This window comes from Melopsittacus undulatus, chromosome 8 (assembly GCF_012275295.1).
Source record: "Melopsittacus undulatus isolate bMelUnd1 chromosome 8, bMelUnd1.mat.Z, whole genome shotgun sequence".
NCBI classification, from domain to species: domain Eukaryota; kingdom Metazoa; phylum Chordata; class Aves; order Psittaciformes; family Psittaculidae; genus Melopsittacus; species Melopsittacus undulatus.
This window is the reverse complement of record NC_047534.1, coordinates 46005165-46031682: the sequence shown is the minus strand read 5'-3', so window position 1 is coordinate 46031682 and position 26518 is coordinate 46005165. Positions and strand designations below refer to the sequence as shown.

At 37.1% G+C, this 26518-nt stretch overlaps 1 protein-coding gene across 2 annotated transcripts in view; it reads left to right on the top strand.

The window, feature by feature from the left end:
• Positions 1 to 254: 254 nt before the first annotated feature.
• Positions 255 to 26518, top strand: part of PSMD14 (proteasome 26S subunit, non-ATPase 14) — a 49243-nt gene continuing 22979 nt past the window's right edge. Inside the window, exons 1-6 of one of the 2 annotated variants that reach the window (XM_005152656.3) lie at positions 255 to 384; positions 5391 to 5479; positions 8382 to 8433; positions 24004 to 24075; positions 24395 to 24514; positions 25499 to 25569. In XM_005152656.3, coding sequence (XP_005152713.1) covers positions 8386 to 8433; positions 24004 to 24075; positions 24395 to 24514; positions 25499 to 25569 — 311 coding nt within the window. In that variant the 5' untranslated portion in view covers positions 255 to 384; positions 5391 to 5479; positions 8382 to 8385. Of the gene's footprint in view, positions 385 to 1055; positions 1167 to 5390; positions 5480 to 8381; positions 8434 to 24003; positions 24076 to 24394; positions 24515 to 25498; positions 25570 to 26518 lie in introns of those variants that run through there. The other variant, XM_031052173.2, reaches the window with a different exon arrangement.

Genomic DNA, 26518 nt, shown 5'->3' with positions numbered 1-26518 from the left:
TCGCTGTTTCGGGGACAGCAGCGGCTTCCTGCGGCCTCAGCGCCACCGGGATACCGAGAAGGTGTCCCTCCTAGCTCCGCCTCCCCGAGAGAAGCCGCGGCTGCCAAGGCCGCCTGCGGCCGGGCCACAGCAGGTTTAACGGCCGCAGCTGCTCCCAAGCCCACCGGCGGGACACACGGTTGCCATCACACACCGTTGCCATGGCTCCCAGTCCCCCCTCCCTCCCCGCCACTTCCTGGGCTGAGGGACCGGAAACCCCAGCCGCGTGCCCTTTGAACCGGGAAGTGGTTGAGGAGGCCTGGGCGGACTTGGTTTGAATGAAATCCGGCTGATTCACGGCGGCCCGGACCGAGGTGGCGCAGCCGGGAACGGCTCCGCGTAGAGGTGAGGACTCGACGCGGCTGGCGTCCTCGGCACCGGCGTTCTTGGGAGCCCGGTGCGGCCTGTGTGGGCTTCGCCGCGGCGTGAGGCGGCTTCTGCATGGTGGTGGCGGGACTGCGGCCCGTGGGGTCGGGGCCCGAGCGCCAGGCGACGGGGGGAAGACCTGGCAGCGGTGGCGTGCCCTCCCTGGGAGTGAAGATGGAGCAGATGTAGGAGCCCTGGGGGGGTGTTTGCTCCCCGGGCGGGGGGCACGTAAGGCCCCATGGGGTCGGCGGTGCCTGCCTGTGTTTGTGCTGGCTGCGACCGGAGAAAGTTTGGGCAATTTCAGGCAGCGACGGTGGGGCTGGAAACAGGCGGAGCGAGGCGGCAGAAGGCGGCCCGGCCCTCGGGTGCGGCGGGGAGTAGGGCAGCGGCCCGTCTGGGCCTCAGCGCCTGAGAGGCCCAGGCGGCTCTGCTTCTCTCTCCCAGCCGAGAGCAGCCGTCGCGTCTCGCTCGGCAGCGCCTGGGTCGCAGCTGCTGGCCGGTGTCGCGGGCCGTGCCCCCAGCGCAGATCTGTTCCCCAGACGCAGCCGTCGCTTCTCGTTTTGGGGACTTCGTGGACTGGAACTGCTGCTTCAGGAGTGAAGCGCTGCGGCGGTGCCCGGCGGTGTGCGACTCGAGTGCCGCTGGAGTGGGGGAGCTCTGGCTGGGACACGAGGAGTAGAACTCTTTAATCCGCGTCAGAAAGGATGAAGCTGAATTGCGTAGAAATGGAGCTATAATCAGAATTAACAGAGCAGTTTCGGGTATACAGCAGACCTCTAAGTATCGTTTCCAGAACAAGTCATGTGTTGTAGTTGGATACTTGTAAACAGTTGATAAATGAGAGTGTATGCTGATGTCATAATTTAAAATTGTACTTGTTTCCAGTACACTGTAGAAACCAGGAAAACAACAAGGATTCAGCTCGACTTTTAAAAAATTTTATGCAGATGTATTTGAAAGCTGTATGTAGCTGAAATGATACTAGGCTTGCTGAAAAGTCTTACAGGTTTGTATTAGTCTTAAAAGCTTTCACCCCTGTGAGCTCAAGGTGTGCCGTAATGCTTGCACACAGGGAGAACACTTGGAAAAATATTCTGCTGAGAAGAGCACTGTTTGTGAGTTTGTGTTATGGAAACAAGTAAAAGACCTGTACTTGTGAAGAAATCGGGAAATTGGCTTGCAGATGAATTGTTTCTGAATCAGTGTGACTTTGAGCAGCTAGGTTTTGCCTACAGCTTAATGGGAAATTTGTGTTCTGTCAGGTGTTCTAATGTGTCATGTCAGGGATATTAATTTGATATCTGTGGTTAAGAAAATGAGAAGTTAGAGCATAGTTCAGAAGTAATTTATATGTTGGCATTATTTAATGTTAGCTTGTAAATTTTCTTAGAAGCAGTTCAACCTTGACAAACATTATGGAGTGTATTCTGACAGTAGCTACAATTATCTCCTGACATCTAGGATGATGGGAAAAAACAGGTAGTTAAGATTAATAGGAGACTAGTGTGATGATGGAGTCTTGGGTGACGTGGCTTAGTGTATGATGTACCTGTGTGGGGCAGGGGGGTTGGAACTAGATGATCTTAAGGTCCTTTCCAACCCTAACTATTCTATGTTTCTGTGAGTTTATGGCAGGGAATTGTTCCATGGTACCCACACTTATGTAGATTTCAGCAAAGCTCATTACTTTATATGTAGCATACAGTTAAAATTATTTTTGTGGGTTTCTGTGATGTTGTGATTTGTTGTTTTGTTGGGGTTTTTTTTGTGGATTTCTGTGATGTTGTGATTTGGTTTTTTTTTCCCTTAACTGCAGCTTTGGTGTGTTAAGTAGCTCTAGAGTAGCCTGCTTGAGTCTGGGTTACTTTGGTGACTCTAGCTTAGCAATTAATGTAGTTAGAACTAGGTTTGCTGTGCTTCTGGAAATCAGAAGGCAGAGTCTGAGAAGCTAACCTGCATACCATCTAGTCAGCTCAGTTCTGTTGAGATACAGGTCTGTACAGTCCAGAAACATTGGGTTTACAGAGCTAAGCGCGTCATAGAAGCAAAATAGTCATGTAGCTCTGGACTTGCAGTACTGAGACTGCATTTGTTTATGGCATGGTTAATCTTTAGCTTTACTTAACAGATTACTACAAATTAATGTTGGTGGGGTTTTTTATCTTTTCATACAAAAAGTATAGAAAGATAGACCCGCCCTTCTTGTCACATGTGAAGTCTCTGAAGCTTCTTTCGTTCAGCATTTGGTGACTTTACCTGCAGTGAGGTTTTGTTCTTGGTGAAATTATATTTCTCTGCAAGATGGAGTTTCTCAATTAATTTACCTTCATAGCTGTTTGTCATCCCTAGTAAAGTTGAAACTGTTATAGTTGCAGCAAAAAGCCTTAAACCACTTGTTAAAGTGCTGTTAAAGTTGTTAATCCATCTGCTATGTGGAATTTGTCAACAGGAGGTCTGGAAGTGCTTATAAAAAGCTTGGTATGTAGACTCAGGTGAAGAAACTGAATTACTAAATACGAAATGATTTGCACTAAGTCATTCAGTGTACAAATTGCAAAGTGTGGAATAAGTTGCTGTCACCCATGTCTAGCCTGATACTCTCTCCACTAATTGGGTAGTTTAGTAGCCAGTGTTTTCCATGTATTTTGAAGCTATTTCTAATTTTATTTTTTTCTTGTAATAACTCAGAAATTGTCAACCTGGGAGAACCCTCTTTCCTTTAGGGATTGCATCATGGAATGTTAATGCTAGATAAAAATAGTGCACTGTAGTGTGAAATTTGTCTCATGCAAAAAGATACAGTAATTTAAGCCTATTTCAAGTCAGTTTCAAAATATGTGCTGAAATTTGTCAGGTATAAGCACAGTGGCTATTGGTTTATACCTGTGAGTATGTATACATTTGTGCATAATGCACTTATATAATTTCATCCCTATGTTACCTTACAAAAAATATTTTTGTTATTAAAAGTCAGCATTTAAATCAAGTTTCAAGTGACTTGAAAGTAGCAACCAACACCTGAATGGTGAACCAGAGCTCTCCAAATGGACAACTTTTGCCAATTGTTAGTTACCTAGCAGTAGTATTACGAACACATATTAGACATGATTTAGAAAAAAGTCTGTTTTCAGGTCAGTTGTGAGATGCTCTGTGTATACTTCAACATGAAATATATACTATATATATATCTATATATGAAGTATATACTATACTACATGATCAATAGCAAAAAACTTTTACCTTTTGAAGCCAAGATAGTTTTAAAAAAATTACAATAATGGAGTGTTGTTTTTTTTTTTTTTTTAAATACCATCGTATATCCATGGCTTTTTAACTGAGGTGTTTCAAGCATAGACATACACAGAGAATCTACTTAGCTAGGGTCTTTTGTTTGGTTGTGTTTTGTCCCACCAAAGTGCAAGTTTATTACGATTATAACTGGATTTTTGTGGCTTTCTGCAACGCTCTGATATGGAATTGTTTGTTTAGTCTTCTGTGGGTTTTATATATATCTTTACGTGTAATGGGGAAAAATCAGCAGATGTGTAAAGTTTGTAATTAAAACTAGCCTTTTGCACTTTGCAGCAGAGAGGGGAAAAATTCTCACCTGTAAGTTACAATGTTGTGTGCCTGCCCTAGGAAACCCATTAAGCTCACAGAGATCTGTCTCTTTAATATCATTGTAGGAAGTGAGGAAGGAGGTGCAAGACTCCTGGGTGGCCAGCTGGCTAAAATTGAATTGGGTTGCAACTCTGAAGCCCACTTGTGAACTGGATGGAGTTCTGTTGCAGCCTGGGCTAATATAACTGCTGCTGTTGTGGTTCTGTTTTGTCTGATCTGGATCATTTCCTGTTTCAAAGCCAGCAGAAATGTAGTCACTTTTTTCTTTAGACTTTTTAGTGGAATTTCATCCCAGCCTGTCACCACCAAGAAACTCTTTTGTTCTTTCTCCTCTTCTACTTAAGGTTCAGAATGGTCTTTGTTAAATTCCCTCTGTTCCTAATAAAAAAAAATAAAGTTGAACTCCAAAGACATTCTTTGGGCAGCATCAGCTTAAATAATGATTTGACATAAATGTCTTCTGGGGTCTGGATTAATATTAGAAGCAATCAGCTTTTCCAAGACCTCTTTGTGTTATGTCAAGACAACTGCTTCTGGCATGCAGTGTGAATCCTCTGTGAAGTGAAGAGGGTTAAAACCAACATTTTTGTTAGCCTATCAGTTTACTGCAAGGCTGCACAAATGGCTGTCCTGGCAGTACTGAGAAAGCAGCATCAAGTTGGTAAGCAGCAGCAGCAGCTTCCCCACTGCTCCTTATGTTAACATTGACATTGAAAAAAATGTCTATCAAATCATGGCCACAGATCATTTCACAGATCTGTTTTAAAACACTGCAGTACAAATGGTTGAGTGGATTGAATTAGTGGGCAGTATATTCGGGGAGGAGACTTTTAACTCCTAAACTGCATGTGGAGCACCCTTTCTTAACCTGAATTTAGGGAAACCTGAAGGCCTCTGTGACTTTCCCAATGAAGCCAACTGGTCTTGCAGAAGCAAACAGGAGAACTGTCCATACCTGTGGAATGTGCGTTACCTTTGTGGTTAGTTCATCTTTAACTATGGCAAAATTTTCAAAGCTAGAAACAGAGGACCACAGTTCCAGTTTGCAACAGCATTTTTAATCATTTGTTAGCATTAAATTGTTTAAACAGATTATTAAAATACCTCACCCTTGCATGGAATTCTGAGAAACTTGGGAACTTATTTCAGTGTTACAGATACTTGGGCAAGACATGGCATGTACAGCTTCCAGGAATTATATAGTACAAGGAGGGGGGAAAAAAAAAAGGCATTCTTTGGGTGGTGCTTCAGTGATGCTTTGTCCTTTTGTAGGTCATCAGTGAAACACTTCATTTTAAATAACTACTGTTTCTAAATTTTACTGTGTTTCTGCCCTTTCCCTCCTTTCTGTTTCTTTTCTACAGGAAAGAGACTTCCTGGCATCATCTTTATAGTCAAAAGTGGGAGCTGCTACTGAGCTTTCTGTCTGCTAGCACATCTTTCTGAGCACCAGGTTAGAAATGTATATTTGCTTTCTTTGTAAATGCTAAGGTTATCTTAATTAAGACCTAAAAATTTTGCTCAAGCTGTTTAAAGGTTTACAAAAGCATTATTTCATAAACTGAACTTAGGCTGAAATGCTTGGGCACAGTGGGTTAACAAAAAATAAAACTGATTTTAATTTGGAACACTAGCCTAAATTCTTCAAAGCTTTATGCAGAGTAAACAATTATGATTAGGTATAAATATACTGTAACTAACTAAACCACGTTCAGTTACAGATAAGGAAGAAAAATATTAGTTGCCAGAACTCTAACCAGAGTCAAAACACAGAAGTAGTGAAATAATTTGCTGTACATCTAGAACTGGTTCGTGAATATTTTTTTTTCCTTTGTGCTGTTGTCTTAAGAATCAGGACATCTTCCTTTCAGTGGCTAGTCTGTTCTGGGTGGGAAATGTTATATCCCTCCAGTTCTATAAGACAATGAAATTTTCTTGTTTCAGTTTGTGTAACCAATTATTCTAATCCAACTTTAATATGAAAAAATATGTTTTTATAAATTATGTACTATTTATTTGGTTGGGTTAGAAGTTGGGATGAATTATGTAAATATGAATTAACTAGAAATAACTTCATGAGTAAAGTGAAGTGTAAGTAGATATAAGATTTGTTATTCAATATTACCTCTTAAATGTACAGAGGTAATACACCTCATCATCTTATGGAAGTTGTAGTTATAGGCAAGACCAGTTTTATGGTTACCAGTTGTAGAGACTAAGTTTCTTAAAATAAATGTGCAGCCATGATTGATCATAATTTTAGTTACTGTAAATCTAATTCTCAGCTACTCTTCAGCCTTCATTAGTGTCATGAAAGATGAGTCATTGTGGGTTTCAATGGAGGAGTATCTACCACAGAGGGGTAAAATGAAATTAAGTTGGTGTTGCTTTGTACTTGTGACTTGAAGCCATTTACCATGTGCTTACATAATAGCTTTAAACAGCAACTTAACCTTTCCATGGAAATCCTACAACTTTATTTGGAATTTATTATAGTTCAGGATAGAAAAGTTTGTATGCTTTATGTGTAGCCTTTGCCTGTAATAAAGAAGCTTGGTTTCAGTGACTGAGTGAAAAGAAAAGCATAGCCACTGACCCTTTAATAAATCACTTTTAATTCTTATAGTGCCAAGTTAGATGTAAGAAAGTACTTGATGTTATTTGAGGCCCCAGTTGCTGGGTTTGCATGTTCTACAAAATCAAGCGAATGAATCATATGAAGATAATAGCTTGCCTAATGCATTAAACTAGGAAAGTGAAATTAGCAAATAGAGCAAGTGATACAAATCCATGTGTCTTAGATACTGTTGTTTGAAATGGGTGAACTTCCATCCATGATTAAAGTAGGACTTAGATAATCTTGTGTAGTGGTAAATTCAAATGCTGCTTCTTTGTGTGTTATCAAGAAGCTTAAAATACCTGTTACAAACTTCAACTGAAATAAAGCCTGTTAGTATCTAGCCATAAAAAATAGTAGCAAATTTCAAAGGAATAATGAGATGACATTAACCTTGAACATAAAGACTTTTAATACACAAAGCAAATTATTTTCTTGAGAAGTTCAATGTTCTTTTGCATAACTAATTTTTTTTAAAAGCTTGTATTAGTATTAATGTAATCTGTTGAAATTATGTGTATAATTCTGTTATGTGTAATGTCCATTTGGAGTATGTATATTGGAAGTATTGTTACTACTTCATTACTTTTGTATCACCTGAACAGGCTTTGTTGTGTTGCATTAAGACTTGTGCAGTTAAGTTTCTGATTATTTAGTATCTTCTATGTCACAAATAAAATAAGCCAGTAAAGTTTACTCATTTCTATAACCTTTGGAAATGGCTTTATTTGCTGAAAGCAGGTGTTTAAAAAGTAATATTTGGTAGGTTTTTTGTTTGTTTTATCACTGAGTTTAAAAAAACTAAAGATAAGTAAGCAAGATAAAGGTCTGTTACAGCAGGGACAGAACCTTTACTTAGATATCCACAATTAAATTGTAGGTTGCTAGAGTGCTTTTTAACAACAGAAAGTGAATAAATATTAGTGTAATTTTTTTTTAGTAGAGTACCTTAACAGTTCTTGTTCCTGGAGGTCGCTCCTTTGAAAGTTGCAAGGTAGAAAAGCTGCTGCCTTCATTTATTTATTTATTTATTTATTTATTTAAGTAATGAGTTAGTTGCATTGATTGGAATAATCTTGTACTAAAGCAATGGCACATGCAACACTGGAAATGTATTAAATGACAGTATTGTCACTAGTGTTCTAACTATATACACATTAAATGTTTACTTTACAGTATTTCTTTTTAGTATAATGAGTTCATTAAAAAAAAAGCTTTTGATGATAATTCAGAGATCCATAATCTGCTCAGTGTCTTTTATATGGAGTTTTGATAATAACTGACAAGCTGTAAGTTAATTAGCACAGAACTTACTAATGAGGATGCTTAAAATCCTTACTTTCACGTTTTTATTGATGCTTTCTGAACAAATTGGAGTAAACTTGATTGTATAACTAATAAGTTTTAGGCACTTCCTGGGTGTAGGTGCTGTTTTAAGCAATAAAAATCCCCCAATTAATTGAATGAGAGGAAAGTTTTGAGAAGTTTGTCAAGAGTGCTTGTCTTCAGAAATGGGGATAACCCAAAACCAAAGCAATAAAACAAAGTCTGTTAATTAGCATGGAAGACAGCTTCTTGAATTAATATGTGGTGTTAATTAACAGGAAGTCTGATGTTGTGTTGTAATTACCACCAATATTTTTGACATACTGAGTGACTGAAGGTGAATTATATAGATAGCAATTTAGTAAACACTTCAGAGATTGGGAACATTTTTCCTTTGTTTCTGTTTTTCTAGAAATATGGATAGACTTCTGCGACTTGGAGGCGGCATGCCTGGGCTGGGACAGGTTAGTATATAGCTTGTTAATATCTTCTCTAATATTAATAAATTCTGAAACGTTCCATTTACTGTATTTAAACAACATGTAAAAAAAAATGGTTCATAGTAATAATCTCTGACTCTACAGATGCTATGCAAGTGTATGCAAATTATTGTTACAGCCTGATTGGGGTTTTTTTGTCAGTATGAACTCTTGGGTTGGCGCTGAGTTTACATAATGTTTATAAACCTTTCATTTGGCATCTGAAAGTTTTAAATTTTGGATTGAAAAACTCTGGAAACAAAATAAAATAAAAAATTTCCAATTATATGGATTTTCAGATATAAAGATTGTTCTGAATAGCTGAGCTCCTTTGGTGCATAATTTTTTTCCCACTTGCTCCCTCATAAATAATGTACTTAAGTCCTTGGATTGCATCTTGATTGGTATTGTAAGACACTGAAGTATATGTAAATTTTAGGATGTAATTTGAGTTACATTTATCACTTGCAGGTAATTATAGCCACAGATATGTGTGTTTGTTTCTTCATTTCTTCTGTAGTCCTCACTACTGTAACTATACTCACAGCAAAAAGGCCTTCTGGCAGCTGCCCTTGTTCCAGTGGGAGACCTACACACGTTGTATGACTTCTGCTACCACTAGAGCAAGTCCTAGTATGTGTCTTCTTGGCCTATTGATAGGGCAGGTACTCTTGAAAATTAAACCAGGCTGATCTTAATACATTGTGGTGACTACTGTGGATATAGGGAAAAAAAAACCTCCAAACCCAAGCATTAGGAACCTCTTTGTCTGAGGCTTGTAGGAAGAACTATTTCCCTAAGGAAAGAGCTCCAGTGTAATTTCCTTTGTATTCCTGGCTGGCCACAGTAGCTGGCCTTTCTCTGCTTTTCTCGTTTGCCTCCAGGGTTCTTTTCTACATTGAGAATACAGTCTGGTCCTGGAGTAATCAGTTCTTTTTGTCTTAGGTTTTGTGATGTGTGTGTGAGTTTCCTTCTGAGATGATTGAAATTACCAAACCCACAGGTTCCTTTGGTTGTGTGTAGTGTGTTCGTGTCCAGTATAACTAGAAAAGGATTGTTTTAATACTGAAGCATTTGGTGAAATATTCTAGGCTGATTTACAGCCTCTAGGTGTTTTGCCAAATAAACTGTAACTTTTGGTGCATAATTTTTTTCCTTTTTATAGCTGAAATTCTATTCACGCTCTCTTAGCGAATCTTCAAGCAGCCCTCAGTTATTTTTAGTTTTACTTTCTTAAACAGTTATTTCTCTTGTTCCTCTGAGCTGCCAGCCTGCTTCATGACTCTTCATTTTTTTAACATCTGCGCAGTCTAATCACTCAAGCTTTCACTTCTTAGTCCTCTCTGAACTTGACGCATATCAAAGCTGTTTTTCAAATTTACAGTTAACTCTCTGCTGCTTTCTGAATTTCTCAGCTTTAACTTAAAGCTTGCTAGAAGATTGTTGCAGACAATAGAACGTAACATTTAAAAGCTTGCAGAACTGTAACAGCTTTGGTCTGCAGAGCTGCTCTGTGTTTGTTTAAATGTGGAATTGGTTCTTAAATGAATTGATGAATACATATTGGATTAAAAATAAGGGCAGGAAACTGAATGCAAGTTGCTGCTTGCACTGGATATCTTGACTCCTTTTGTAGTCTTTTGGTTTATTGAATCAGCAGGAGAGCTTTTCAAAAAGAATAATTTTAAGTCCTCAAATTACAGTTTCAATGGATCTTCAAAGATTGCTTTTGTTCCAAGTATTGATTGATTGATAGGTGAATGATAATCCAGAGTGAATCAGGTGGAAGAGAGAAGTTGGATATTTTTTGGATGTGCTTTGTCCTGCTGGAAAGTAAACAAAGTTGTTACTGTTTGTTCATACCAGAGAGTTTTAAAAAGTTGTACAAAGCTTTTTGTTTTTCTTACTGCTGTGCCACAGTTGTTCTGTCTTTGAAGGTTTTCCTTTTAAAGTTGAACATAGTAAAAACATCTGAGTCATTCTTGCTAACATAAGAATCATCTGTGTGTATAGTCTCATAGAAAGAGAATAATTTTCAAAGTAATTTTATAACAGTTTGGGGATTTTTTTTCTTGTTGCTGGCGATTTGCTTAGCAAGAGGAGTGAATCGCATAAGGTCGGCTAACAGTCTGTTTGATTTGCTTTGTAACTAACGTTCAAGTAACAGCAAGTGCTTGGTCAGCACAGTTCCTATTTGATCTCTGCCAAGAAATTGTTTCTCAGTGACTTGCCTTAGTTTCTACAATAGCAATTACTCAGGTCTTCCACCTTGGTAAAAACACCTCTTCTGATTATTATCTTGTTTGTTTTTCTTCATTTCCAAACTCAATGTGTTGTCCTAAGTGCTCTTTGGATTAATGTTTTTACAACTTTATTTCCAAGTATTTTTGTGTCCTTTATTCCACTTGAAAAATCCTTTCAGTGATTTCATGGTGGTTCTCTTTCTGTAATACTTGCTCTCTGAGCATGCTATTGAGTGGCTGATTGGTCTTCAGTATTGAATTGTCCAGAGGTGGATTGTGCTAAATTCCACTGCCCCAAGCCTGTCTTTATATGGCTAATAAACATACCTTTAAGGAAGTGATCTTAAGGTGATATTTCAACAATAAACTTTCTCTCCATTGACTTTGTGGCTTAGAAATTTTGAGCCATTTCATCTCTTCTAGTCTTAGATGAGCAAGAGGACAGGGAATTGCTTGAAAGAGTCCAGCGCAGAGCCACAAAGATGATTAATGGAGTGGAACATATGAGGAGAGGCTGAGGGAGCTGGGTCTCTTTAGCTTGGAGAAGAGGAGACTGAGGGGTGACCTCATCAGTGTTTACAAATATGTTAAGGGTGGGTGTCAGGATAATGGAGCTAGGCTTTTTCAGTGATATCCAGTGATAGGACAAGGGGTAATGGGTGTAAACTGGAGCATAGGAGGTTCCACGTTAACATCAGGAAGAACTTCTTTACTGTAAGAGTGACAGAGCACTGGAACAGGTTGCCCAGGGAGGTTGTGGAGTCTCCTATGTTGGAGATATTCAAGGCCTCCCTGGACAAGTTCCTGTGTGATGTACTCTAGGTTACCCTGCTCTTGCAGGGGGGTTGGACTAGATGGTCTTTTGAGGTCCCTTCCAACCCTTGGGATTCTGTGATTCTGTGAAGAAGCTGTCTTCATGAGGCAGCAGGTGGACAAGAGAAGAGGGAAGAGAATCTGATAGCTTTTGGCATCACATAAGCCATCCACAGTATTTCCTGGCAGTGAACTTGGTCATTAACTTTGTGTTCTTTGTGTGGGAAGGCACCCATGTTTACTTTTGACCTTGATGTAGTAGATAAGGCCTTTGCAACACTGCTTTATGCAGAAATTGTCTTACATGCTGGGTATTGTAGGCATTTTTATTTTGCCCTGTGGTAAGATATATAAAAAACCTGAGTGATTTAAAAAAAGATATGGGGGAATGGTAGAAGTTTGAAAGTGTTGTAATGTTCCAAACAAAATGCTTATTACTTTAATTTCCATTCTGTTGTTCATGGAAGTTCAGATTTTGGCAATGCCCTTGTTTTCCTTCTTTTGTATGGTCTCCTCCCTTCCTCCTCCTGTCTCTTGTCATGTTTTTTAGTTATCCTCCCTTTCCTGGTTCATTCTTTGTCTCTCTGTTCATCCCCCTGGAGTACTGCCCACCACAGAATTTCACTAGTGATTTAATACTTCACTTGCATTGTACATTTGCTGCAGACAAATTAACAGGCTTTGTGGGGTATGTAAAAGCATTATACTTATGTAGCAGGCAGGAATTTGGAGCAATACTCCTCTTCATTTTGTATGCTGAGCTATTGTTTGCTACAGTGCCACATATGCCTCTATTAGGCAATCCTACTGGATACAGTTTAAGAGTGAGAGCAAATAAAGTGCATTTTTAGCAGAACTCTCTCTTCAACACTTTCAGAACAATAATCCAAGTTCTTGTTCATGCTAACACATCCTGTCTATTTTCCTGAATCCAGATGTGATAGGAAGCAGTGCAATAATGACACTTATAAAACATGTTGAAATTTTTTTTTATTACTTGATGGATTTTTTTTTAATACTCATTTACATTGCTCTGTTGGTGCAGACAACTGTTCTAGTGCAATAAATGGAAAATAAAACTGATTCTCTATTTCTGATTTAACATACTTGGTGGCAGAGGGGAAGGGAAAAAATCTAAATGGGAGGGGAGGGAGAGACAGAAATGACCTGTGTCTTCTAAGGAGTGTTTACACCTTGACTTGGAATATAGAAAATAGAAGTGCAGATAGCTATTTTATTTGAATAATGGACTTGCCAATTAGCCATCAAGTGCTTCCATCTGTGAAATAGTTGATCAGATGGGTTAGCTGGGATGTTTCCAGATTAGGGCATTGTAAATGGCACTTGAAAACTGTCACTTTGATTATGAGGTTTCAAGCATTGTACTGCTTGGTGCTGTGGAACCCTTTTCCCTCATATTATCATGGTTTTTTAGAATATGCTTGTCCCATTTAGTACATCTCTGGCACCATGTGAACTTGGGAGACCTGCTACTGATCTAAAGTTATGTTTCATCTGCTGATCTAGCCAGAATGGTTGTTAGAAAAGAGCACTGCTGACTCCTTATTCTGCAGGGCCTCAGAAATAAGAGCTGGTGATTTGGCAGGAAGGGAAGGTCAGGCTTAGTGTAGTTCATTCCCAATTAAGAATTAAGTGCAAGTTTCCTTGAGTTACTTCAGTAAGCTGATGTGTCTCCTGAAGTAAGTGATGTGTTCTACTTGGCTAATCTGCATCCTAAGATTCTGTATTCCATAAAACAAAACTAAACACACTCGAAAACCCAACCAACCAAAAACCATACACAAACCCCAACTGATCAAAACCCTCAAAACCAAATCAAATCCAAATAAACACCTCTCCAACCCCCAGAAAAAAACCAAAACCAACAACCCCCCAAAACCCAACCAGAAAAATACCCAACAAATCAAGACCATAACATCTTTACTGAAAAATTGTTTTAGTTTATTAATCTTTGAACCACATTGGATTTTAGTTTGAAGGGTGTGAATGTGCTTTATTTAATGAAGTGCTTCTTTCCTTTGGAAAGCTGTAGAATGTTTAACTGTGTCAATGTCTGTTTCAGCTGCATGACTCTTTTCTTCCTGTATCTCCTGGGTGTACGTGCTTTGTGGTTTGAATTGTGGTAATACTCTATTACCTGTTTTTCACATGTATCTGAAGCTTCATGTATTCCTTTTGAGAGTACCCTAAGGGGAATAAATCTGAATTATAGTTCTTAAAGTTGTGCATCATTTCTGTGCCATTGCTTGTAAGACATTTTCCAGCAAAATTCTCAAGTACTAAGAATGTTAGTATTTCTGGAATTCTAATGTACGTCACAGTAGATGAGATGGTGTACAATTTGGGTGGGTTATTTCAGTTTTACTTTTTTCCTCAGAAGCTGTCAACCCATTTAAAAATTAGGAACATTTTTTCAGTGACAAAACATTTTTCATCTATTAAAAATATCCAGTGTTAACTCCCATAAAAAGTTCAAATGACTTGATCGATTGCCTGTATCATCTTCTGTAGAAAGTCTCAGCCTCAGTTCATATAGCCAAAATGCATGATTCTGCTTTAAGGAGAAAAATATACCTTAGATATAGAAGCTTTTTTACTTGCATGGTCTGGGGTGAGTATTTTACTGCATTGGTTAGTGTTTTAATACAGGGCTGTTCAGCCGAAAGCTTCATATGAAATTTGGGGAGTATGATGTAGCCTGAGTCTGCTTACATTGAAAATGATCATAGCTCCATGGGTGGTGTAGGCTTATTTGAAAGTTATTGGGAATTGCTAAAGGCTGGGTATAGTTTTCCTACATTTGAAACATGGTTGAGTGATTCTAGTGTGATTTATAGCCAAAAGTGCTAATGGAAGAGGGAGAGAGAAGCATGCTAGAATTGGTTTGGGGACAGTCATATGATTGTACTTACAACATGGTGCATACTTTGTGTTATAAAAGCTGCTGTAAGCTATGATGAGCTGCACTACAGCTATACCTTACATATTAATTGCAAACAGGCATAAACCTAAAAATAACAAAGCTTGTGGGTTGTACCTGGGCATTTACAGTTTCCTCTGATCTACTATTTTCCTGTAAATTCTAGAGACCATTTTTACCTGCTTTCTCTTGGCCTCAGATCCTCAACTTCCTTATTTCTAATAATTAGGCAATTAGCTTCTCTCTCCTCAATTTAATTGCTAGTGTAGACCAGCATACTTTCCCCACCAGAGACAAAGGAGCTTGGATGAGGAAATGAGTGTAGCCATAATGAGAAAGAAAGGGGAGGGGGAAGCCTAAACAAGAGAAGACATCTTTATGCCTTTTGTGTTACACCTGTTCACTTGTAATGTTCCTTTCTGTAAGCAGGAAATAGCCCCCTTACAGTGATAAATCTAATTTATTTCTCTTAGAAATTGTTCCTTCTTTCTGAACCCATGCTATTGAATATTGCAAGTTACAGTGCTACTGTATATCACTTTCAAACAAGAGCTTCTGTTTAATTCCTGTGGTGGTGAAGAGTCCTATTCACTTTTTCCTGGAAGTTTGGAGTGGTGTTCTTGTATTAGTAGTGGTATGGGGTTTTGGCTTTATGTTTAGTTTAGTTGTTTACTTCATTTTGGGAGGGGTGTGTGTTTTGTTTTTCAAACAGCTCACCTTCCTACATACTGCCACTGAGTCTTCCAGTTCACCTGCTTGTCTCCAGAGGACCAGCTCTTCACAACAAGGAGCTTGTAGGCATATAGAAAGAACCCAGTACTTTATTTTACATATTGAGTAAATCCCTTGTAACTGCTCTGCTATACAAAATGTACTTTAGTGTGACCTCAGACAGCACTCACTAAGGGGGCTGCTTTACCTTCTTGGCAGAGCTATGGTTTAGGATAAGGTAATTAAAAATCTGCATTAGAACAAGACTTCCAGAGATAGACCAAATCTGCAAATACTGACTTGTTATCTGCCTTGAGGCTCTCGTTTCTAAATCCCAATGCCCATTACCCAGTACAATAGTGCTAGGAATAGAAAACAGGTTAGTCCTGGGCTTATTCTGGAGTGAAACTGACCTTCGTATTTTGTGGATTTTCTTTTTACCCAATAGTTTGAGGTTGGAAAAAAACAGTTATTTTCAAAAATATGTACAATGTTACTGAGGATCTTACGGCTTTTTGTTAACAATAGCATTGTCATAGACTTTTAGAAAGGTTTCGATTGGAAGGGACCTTTAAAGTTCATGTAATCCAGCTTGTCTTTATGCTTGATAATAAGGAATATTAATTGCAGTGATGCAGCATACCTTCCCATGCTTTTTTATTTGTCTCGAATTTGTCTGGAGTAAAGAGAGAAAAAGTACTAGAACTAGGAAAGATACATTTAAGAGGCCATTTCATGCAAGAGTTGTTGGGAACAGTGCAAAAAGTCTGATTACTGCAAATTATATCAAGGTGATATGTATATAAACAATTTTGTATCATGAATGCATGTTAATGTTGGTTAATAAATACTGATTTCTAATAAAAATTAGACTAAGTAAAATAATTTTCTGTGAAGTTCATTGTGGTAAAATTAAGCTTATCTGACCTCAAAATAAATTTAGCTAGCATTGTTTGGTGCCAATTCCTGGTAAACACATATTTTTCTTGGTAAGCTTTAAGCCTCAGTCTACAAGAACATTTCAATGGTAGTATCGGAAAACATGAGTTTTCTGTAAAACACCTGTTAGTTTTTTGACAATTTTTGGCAGTTCTAATAGGGTTTGCTCATCTATCCTACAGGTAGATGTGAAATCCTGCACGTGCCCATGTGGATTACTATACCTCTTCCATGAAACTTAGTTCAAGAGAGATTACTGATAGGTTATGTTTCTAATCTATCCATCTAAAACTTCAGTGGCATTCTTTCTTTAACTAAAACTGGCCAGTTTTTCTGTGGAGTTTTCCAGTGAACTAGAGATTATTTTTGCTTGAAGTTTTGTTTAATTTTGAAACAAACAAAACTTCATAGAAACAAACCCTCCAAACAAACAGAAAAAGTAAGCAGTAGAGTTTTGGCTCTGCACTGAAGAGGTGTTTGCAAACTGGTGATCCCAACCCATGTAACCAACTGCTCAAAACTATTCAAAGTTGCATGTTCTGTAATTTAGTTTCTTGGTGTGGAGTTGGTTTGTTTTTTTTTTTTTGTTTCATTTTGTTTGGTTTTTAAAGGAGGGGAGATGGGAAACCTTTTATATTCCAAGTCCATCTGTATTGCTGTTTATAGAGTTCTGTTGTAAATATGAACCTGGACACAGATTTTTAGGAAACAGGACTTTGTAAAACATACTGGAGCTTTTTTTTTTTCCTTTTTTTTTTTTTTTTTTTTTTTAGTTTTTCTTTTTGCCTTTTTTTTTTCTTTTCTAATCTAGCCTGTTAAGGTTGAGTTTGGGTTTTTTTTAGTGGGTTCTTTCCCCCCGCCCCTCCCTGATATTTTTAATTTAAAGTACCAGTTGGTGCCATGATATTTCCTTAGTATCCCCACTCAATTTTGGAGACTGAGACTGTCTATGAGACTAAACATATTTCTACAATTTTTATTTCATCTGACATATGGTGTAACAAGACAATGTGATCCTTTCAGAAGTCTAGGCTGTTTGTTGAGACTTATGGTATTTTGTGGTCTGTTATGTATGCTTGATTATAATTGGTATAAAAATGGGCCTAAACATACAAACTGTTTAGACATAATGCTAGCTTCAAAATATAATCCTGTTGATGTGGAACTAACTATAAAGTTCTGTGTGTACTAGCTCGAAAACTGCAATAAAATTTCCGATTGCTAGTAATTAGTGTGTGATTCACAGTGCAAAGTAATATATTTTTCCCTTTTTATGAACTCTTACAATTTTTTTTTTTTTTTTTCAATTTTTATAATGAACTGGATAATTTCCTATGTCATGACTGATCACATTAACTTCCTGTACTGTTGAAAATGCATACATGGCTTCTGGTGTTTGTCATGACAGTGTTGCTAGAACCATTGAGATCTGTGAATCTGGCTTAACTCCCTTTGCCACTTCCACTGATGGAATATGTGCAAGTTGGTATTTTCTGTATTGTCTCAATACAGGGAAAAATTGCTCCACAGTCAGTTCGGTTTAGATTTTTAGGCGTAGTGATGTGTAAAAAAGCATTTGGCTCATCTAAGAAGTTCTTTATTCTTTATGTGAGTATATCATCATGTTATGCTACTTACTGACAAAGGGTAAGTAGAGATGAACAGTGGTTTCCTGGTGAACTTTGAAGGTCTTTTTGTTATCACTGCTGTGTCTGAGTTTGTCCTCTCTGCAGGTAGTACTTTGTAATGTTTGGGGTTTTCGCCCCCTTTCCCTCCCCCTTCCCCATACTAAACTATACGCTCACAGTTGGATTTACCTCCACAAAATAGTAGTTGTAAGCTCTCTTTAAGTGCCTGATCTTTGCATGCATTCTTTAATATGAAAATTATTATTTCACAATGATTGTCATTGCATTTATACCCCAGTTGCCATTTCCAGCCCCCCTGCCCCCCCCCCTCCTTACATGATATATGTTATTATTACCTGAAACACTTGTCTTGGAGGACGTAAAGAAAGGAAGTAAAGAAAAAAGGGGGAGGGTGAATACTTTTTTAGAAGTAATGCAATTTTTTGTAGGTTTTGTTTTTCTATTAGTTAATCTTTCTCAATAGTCTTTAGATGTAACAGCTGAAAATATGTACTGAAAGGGTTAAGTCGGCATGAAAGAATTCATTTCCACTTTAATGACCTAGCCTTGCTGGGTTAGGACGATGGGGAACATGCTTCTGACTTGTACTCCTATTGCCAATTAACACCTCCTATAACAGGTTGCCTCAGCTAGTCATTGAAGCAGAGGCAGTAGAAATAGTTTACATGCAGCTTGTTTTTCACACTAGTTGTTTAATACTCACAAAATTAAACTATTAAAAGGTTCTTTCTTGCCTTACTGGGAAAGAAATAAACACTATAGCAGTCACTGTTCGCTTGTGTGTTCCATGTTCATATTTGAATTGTTCCAGTTGCAAAAAATAAGGATTGTAGCAGTTCTTATATTTCATACAGAAATGTTTTTGCAATAAAGCTTAGATTTGCTCTACAACACTTCAGTTCACTGCCTTTTTTTTTTTAGTACAGTTACCCTTGTAAAACTGTGTTTCTTTGTTGAAATAGCTGTGATATATTTAAAAAATCATCTTTTGTGCTATTAGTGTGACACCAGAGCAGTGTTTTAAGATCCACTTAAACATTAGAAAGCGTATCCATTTGTGGAATATTTTTCAGTTGCTTGTGTAATTAATCAAGTCCACTTTCTATACCTGTTTGAATAAATGTGGAATAGTACAAATAAAGAGCAGTGCTCTAAAATGACACTTTAGTTCACATTTAATCAGCAGGTATTTTAATAATGTAATAAAATTGGCTAAATAATTGATACCAGTTCACACTAAGAGAAAGGTGGAGTAATATACCTAAAAGTGTTAACAAATTTGCTAAAAGGCCTGAGTAGCTAACACTTCAAGGCGTTAGTTTTTATCCTGTTAGAATGGCAAATGCCTTTAACACTTCGTCAACAAGGGCTGGCCAAGTAAAGGGCTGCTTTTTATATTGGATCATCTCCCTAACTGAAATAAAAATAGTATCATGCATAATTTAATATTACAATGTAATCTTCTGTTCATATCTTGAACGTGATTAGTTTCCATTACAAGTCTTACTGAGAAAATTTAAGGGGAAGAAAAGTATTTTAATTGTGGTAACTTAATTTTACCAATTATTATTGAAATTAGGATTCTGCCATTCTAAACAAAAAACAAAACCAGAATTTGGTTGGGGTTTATGAGATGGCTGGCCATCAGGCAGCTCATTTCACTGACTGACAGCATGTATAGTTGATCCAGAAAAAAAATCCATTTTCAGTGAGTAGCATAACATTATTATTTGAGAACAGGTTTTGAATTTTATTAATCTCTGTATCCAGCTTATATAGGAAAGCTTGGAGAAAATAATAATTCCTTGTAGTTTTCAGATCGCATTTTTCTCCAGTCCCCTGGAGAAAAAGCTGTGGGCAGGCATAAGGAAGGCAATATTTGCTGTTTTGCAGTGAGGTGGACAGACTTACAGAACTCTGTGCAGTGGGAGAGCTGTCTGACCTTTAAATACCACAATGTAACCAAAAATACAAGCAGATCTTTTGCATTGCAGATACAAATGTTTTCTTGTTTGGTTTTCTGACACCAGTTAATTTAATTTGGTGCTCTGCTTCATAAGGATGGTGGTTCTTTGTTAAAGTTGGCAGGCAGCGAAGTTTATAAACAGTGATAACAGCACATGCTGTGGAGGGTCAGTGTAAAATACTTTGCCTCCATGTAGAGATTAGCTAATAAAATCTCTCTTCCTCTTTGTTTCATGAAAAAAATGCATAAACTTCTGTGCAAGACTAGCAGAAAGGGGCCAAAGAAATCTCAAAACATGTAACCCATTGCTAGCTCCCACATACTGTGTAGCTAGCATGCAGGAGCTGTGACTGTCACTCCAAGACTCTGTTGGTTTATCAGCCATTTATGGAAAAGGAAATGGTCAGAGATGGAAGTAAAGTGGTTACAGTTTCCAAAAGTCTGTTTTTCAAATGGCAGCTTCTAAAGCCAAGTGAACTACTTGGAAGACCCAAGATCTATTCTGTTTTAACTGTTAAACCTTAAAAGTTTTAGGTTAAGAATTTGAACTTTGGGGTTATAATTTTTTGTAGAAAGACAAATATATGCTTATAGTATTTTATGTGCCAGTTAGTGTCTGGTAGAAAAAGAATGTTAAGCTAGGTCTGGTTTATATGTTGATTCTTGATAGTTTTTGACATATGGATCCTTTCCTCCTCAAAATTCTTGAACTGGTTCATCAGAACAATATCAGAACAATTTCAGAACTCTGAGCAGCTCATTCTAATCTATATTCAAACAAAGGAAGGAATATTAACATGAGAATTAATACACATAATTGGTACAGTGCTGTTAATTATAATTAATCTGGAGAACAGAGCAGACTGAAAGGATATAGCGAGGTCTTCACAAAAGAATTATCTGTGACCAAAAAATTACTTAGTATGTGCTGTATTTTATAAGACTGAGAATGAATAAACATACATTATTTTTGCATTGTATGCTACCAGTACCTAAATTTTAAGATTTCAGGTAATTGCCTGGCTGTGTGATAAGAGTGGAAGATAATCTTTATTTTTGCTATCATTCATGTGCTTACAATGGAACAGTGAAGTTTGCAGTTAATATTTCCTAACACTGTGTATTTAAGTTCACATCTAATGAGCAGAGTCATTCACAGTGAATACTATGGTTTAAAAAACAAACAAACAAAACTCCACAACTAAGTAAGTTGGTTTGTACCAATGAGGCATTCCTTTTTGAATTAGCAATGTTGCCTGTTCTGAAAATGAATTGTTGGCTATGGATGCTGGCAGGAGAACTTATTAATATAAGTTTTGAAAGAAGAACCTACTCTTCTCATTGAATGCCTGAAATATTGCTAAGTTTATTGAGGAAAAAAAAAACATAGTAACAATCAGAAAATTATTTGGCCATTTGAAACTTTGTCAGTCAAACAATTTAATGTAGTATTTCCTCTTCGGGACCATCACCAAGGTAAATGAGTATTTGAAAGCTCCAAGAAGTATAGGAATAATAAAAGAAGGAAAGATTAGGAATGAGTACAGTAGGATAACGCCCTGCTTCAGTTCTTACCTTTGCTTAAAACAGAAGGTAATTTAATTGCCTTGTTAGAGAAACAAAAAATATTTGTGTCCTCCCTATCGGCATTGAATCTACTGACTGACTTCAAATAGATTTTAAAATGGGCAAAGTTATGAAGGATGAAACTCTTACAAGCTGTGAACACGAGTGTCTGCATACAGGACAAAGATGAAATTAATGCCTTGGCTGCAGGAAGGGTGTCAGTGTGATCATCTTAACAGATGTTAAAGATTCTGTACAGGAGAGCCTGCTTAACAGCCACAATTTGTGGAATAAACTTTAGTTCAAGCTCCTAGTTTTTGAGAAGCTAGTCTCAATCAAACGTCATCATTAGCTTTTCAGAAATCACAGAACTACTTGAACTAGTTTTAGGGAGATCTTTTTTCCTTTTTTAATGCTATTTGAAAAAAAGCAAAACGAAAAAAATGCTTTAATGGTATGCCTGCTTACAATGGAATGTTAAAATCTTGGACAAATGTAGAATATGCATGGTGATCATAGTGTGGATGTTATGGTTCTTCCTAAAGCAGACTGTTACCGGTTTTGTACTTTTACTCTCACTTCAGACCTTGTCTGGTCTAGAGCTGGTAGAAAATGGGAAGAAAGCTTTATGTATGGAAAAAGGGGGTTGTTATCAAAGTAGGATGTTAGGGTTTTTTTATTAAGATGCAACTTATGTGTCCTTTAATCTTAATAGTGATTAAGTAGAAATATGAGTCTTTGTGCTTTCCTGAGTATCAAAACTTCTAAGTGAAAAGATGATAATTTAGAATAGACTTAAAGCAGGGGAGATACAGTTAACAAAGTGAACCTACATGTTTATGGAGGAAAACCCATATTAATAGTATGAGAAAACGATTCGGTATTTGAAACTTTGTCAAACAATTTGTAGTAAATCTGGAATATGTGGTTCAGGTGCCTTGTGCACATGATTCTGTGAGATATTTTGAAGAGCTGTTCATAGAATAGTCCTTCATTGTTAAATGTTATAGGAACACTTCTCCACTGGAACATCTCGCTGTTGGGCTATGGGCTGTCTGGAAAATAGCCAATGGAATGGTGGAATTTATTAAGAATGGACCTTTGGCAGGGGTATTATAGAAGGTGAAAAGTTAAACCTGATGGAAAATGGATGATGGAAAGGCCGAAGTCACAAGAATTAGCAATGAATAGTAAGAAGTAAGGAAGAGCAAATATCACGAGGTGGTGATCAGTGGTATCAAAGTTGGAATGAAGGTTTGAAGGTATTAGAAAGCAGCTGTGGTTGACATAGATCCATGCATGTATGAGAGTTCCAAAATACAAAGATAGGATTCAAATTATAAAGATTGAATCTGGAGCTAATAGAGAAGGAATTAATCAACATGGGGAGGGGGGAAATAAAAACAGCTGAATTTTGTTACTGTCTTTAAAGCATTCTGAAAACTAGATGTTTTTCTGAATGTTTAAAAGTGAAAGTATGCAGAAAGAACAATTGCTATACAAATTTAATATGCTGATTGCTTGCATTCCTGGGGTTATCTTCAGGAGGTGATAGCTTGTGTTGATTGCTATTTCTATTTGATGTTGTGTGCATGCATGTTGCACCGAATTTTTCTACTTGAAATGAAAAATCAAGAATTTACTCAAAACTTTTTTCCCCAGTTTTGCTTATGCCTGTATAATCAAAGTTCTAAATCTTAAAATATTTGTGAAAATACATTATTTTTTCCTCTTTGATCTTAAGGTGGAGTATCTTTTTGCCATATTTCATAGTTGTTTTGCTGCCCTTACAAGTTTACGTCGATTAATGCAGAAGTAACCTTCTGTCCTTTCAATGGAAATCTGTTGTATGCAACTTGGTAATAAAGTAATGAATGTACTGTTAATTGGCAGTAAGGAGGTATGCTTGTATGAAATTATGTAAGTAAGAGCAATATGTCTTACTTCTCGAGAAAGGGACATTTAAATTGCTGCCTCCTGTGTTTTTCATTTTCAACAGTACACAGAGCCTGTTTCAACCAATCATTCACACCTGGGACAGTTGTGCTAATTTTTGAATAACTACTCATAAGGCAAAGAGCAAAGTATTTTGTTCACAGCTTTTCCACCTAGGGATCGGAGGTCCGTTTTTTCTCTCACTGTACCAGTGTATCTGCAAAGTACTCCCATAGCCTTTATCTGCAAGTCCTCCTTAGCTGAAAGCTGATGAAGCAAAGGGAAATTGCTGTTTGTGTTGGTGCCAGTTAATCATGCTAGCCCAGCAGCATTTACATTCACACCACTGTAAGAAACACATAGTTAATTGGAGAACTGGCCATATTTTACAGCTGATGAGGGTTAGCATTGTGGCAAGGCTGAATAATGGAAACTTAGATCTGACTCAGCCTGTGTGTCTTGTAGCAGGTTTGTATCTAGTTGCCAGTTTATTTGATTATTTTGATAAGTTTGCTCTTTCGATTGATATTGTTCTGGGTGGGGGGAAACAGGGAATGATGACTAGGTGACTTGTATTACAAAATAGGTTAGTGAAGGAAGGTGCTGTGAAGAAGCATTTTGAGGCTTGGGTGTTCTTGTTTTTATTTTGTTTGTAAGAATTGTATCTAACACACAGAGTCACACTTATGTTTGCATTTCATGTAAATTTTGTAATATGGGAAACCAAAAGAAAATTATTATAAACTGCAGAGCAACAGTGGTGTAAAAAATAATTATTTATTCCTTTCATAGGGACCACCGACAGATGCTCCTGCAGTCGATACAGCGGAACAGGTTTATATCTCTTCGCTTGCACTGCTGAAAGTGAGTGTTCTGTGTGTACTGCATCTGTGTATACTGTTGGAAATAGGGCACCTGACACTTATCCAAAGTTTATGGACTTGTACTCCTTACATGCTGGTCAGACTAATTTTTAAAATAAGTTAATGCTGTTTGGAACACTTAGAAAGTGAGAAACTGATTTTAATTACTTCTATTTTATTGGTTTTTTACTATTTTATAGTTCCTTACAGTTTCCAAAAGTGCTACAAGATGCAAATTATCAGCAAAGGCTGAAAGAACTTTCCCAAGTCAAACTTGAACCTCCTGTTAAACATGCAGTGTCATTTGGTCTTAATTCCAGATGTTGAAGCATGGCCGGGCTGGTGTCCCTATGGAAGTTATGGGTCTGATGCTCGGGGAATTTGTTGATGATTACACTGTGAGAGTGATTGATGTTTTTGCAATGCCACAGTCAGGAACGGTGAGTTCTTTGCTGCTAGACCTGGGTTATTTTGTTCGCATCAGTGTTTTTTTCTGTATGGTGAATATTTTTTAAAAGCTTTTTGTGCTTTACCTCATTCATGCAATCTTAAAGTATAATGTACAAGGTATGATTCAAACATGTCTAATGGATTTAAGCGTTTCAGTAGAAAAAAAATAGTTCAGAGGTTTTGTTGGTTTTTGGTTGGGTTTTTTTTTTTAGCAAACACTAGTATGTAAGTGTGTGTAGTGATATATGGAGATATTATATTTTTATGTATGTATAAATGTATTGATATAGCATCACTCATAAGATTTATAAATTGATAACTTGAAAAACTCATACTATGAGCCAAGGGAAGGTTTCAAAATGTAAAAGGTTTGATTAGAAGTGTATCATGCCCTCAGCTGTGATAGATAAACTTCAGACATACTGTGATATGTCTCTTAAATAATAGTTTTGTGGTGTGAAAAGATTATTTATTTTAATTTTTAGTAAGATATTCATATTATAAACATATTTTAAAGAGATAATGAACCAATGGGTAAAATTGGATTTTATAATTGAAACTTTTAAATTCTTTTATCCTGGGCTTATTCTGTGCGTGTGCATAGTACAAATAGAATCTATGAAAAACAGAATCTTGAATAAACCTGTAGAGATACCACAGGCCAGAGCTTGAAGAACAAAAAGAGAAGGAAAAGATTAATTCCTATGTCTATTTAATCATGTTTACTCATAATAGAGATTACTTAAAAGTAATTTAAACTCTTCTTTCAGCATTTTAAAAATTACATTTAAATACATTTATAAAAAATGTATTTTACATTTAAGGGTGTTCTGTCAAGTAGTTTTAATGTAGATGGGTTGCCCAACATAGGCAGATGCTTATGAATGAAGTTTAAATTTGTTTGTGGAAAGGAAAAAGTGAAAAATATTGCTTTATGTAGAACTACTATGGTTTTTGTTTGTCTTCTGTATCAGGGTGTCAGTGTGGAGGCAGTTGATCCTGTATTTCAAGCAAAAATGTTGGATATGCTGAAACAGACAGGAAGGTAAGTAACCCTAAATAGGGCTGACAGTTACAAGTACTGCCTGCATGTTGTTTAGGAGGTACAGTTGGCTTCCCACAACAGTAGTGATCTAGGGTCTATTAGAAATGTTTAAAAAGAAATAATTGGCCCAGAAATCAGGTAAATAGCATAGCATGTAATTCAGTCCACTTCATGTGTTTCAATTGTCAGGAAGCTGTTACTGATGTTAAACCTACAGCTTTGATTATTGCACAGAAAGATTAGAATGCTGCTCAGTTTAGTATAGACGGTTACTAGACAGTATCTGCTTACAATATTGATTTTTTGATTTCTTTTAATTAAGATAAAGCCCATGAAGTTGTAACTTACTTATGAGTAATTTTAATGAAAAGGGGAAATAATTTTGTAAAAGATCATAGTATTTTAATACATCTTTATTTCACTCCTACCTCTCAACAGTTGTCGCCTGCTTGCTCAAATTCTTTAACTGTGGGAAAAACTTCAAAATTAATGTTAGCAAAAAGCTCAGCAGCTGAACAGAACAGTGCAAATTGCTTTTCGACTGAGTTCCTAGTTCTACTGCTGGTTTAATTGATATTTAATCCTTTCCCACCGTTGGTTCCCGTTGTCCATGTCTGAAATGGACTTTCTGCCGTGAAAATTCAACCCTCAATGCCAAGGAGTTAAAGAGTAGATATTTACTCAAGTGCTGAAAGGGTAAAAACTGGTTCAGGAAAGGTGTGGTAACAGGGTGAAAAACTGAAAGCATGATCTACCACTGCTAATGTGCATCCCTTAATGATAGCCCTCTTTTGTCGCATTTATTCATGTTTTCACCATACTATGGTGAGTAATTTAAATATTTCTAATGGTGTTTTTTTCACAGCTCATCCTAATTTATGCCCCGATACATTACTCTTTCTTGTGTTACGTGGTTTTGTTTTTAAGAATCTCGATGTCTTGGTTTTTT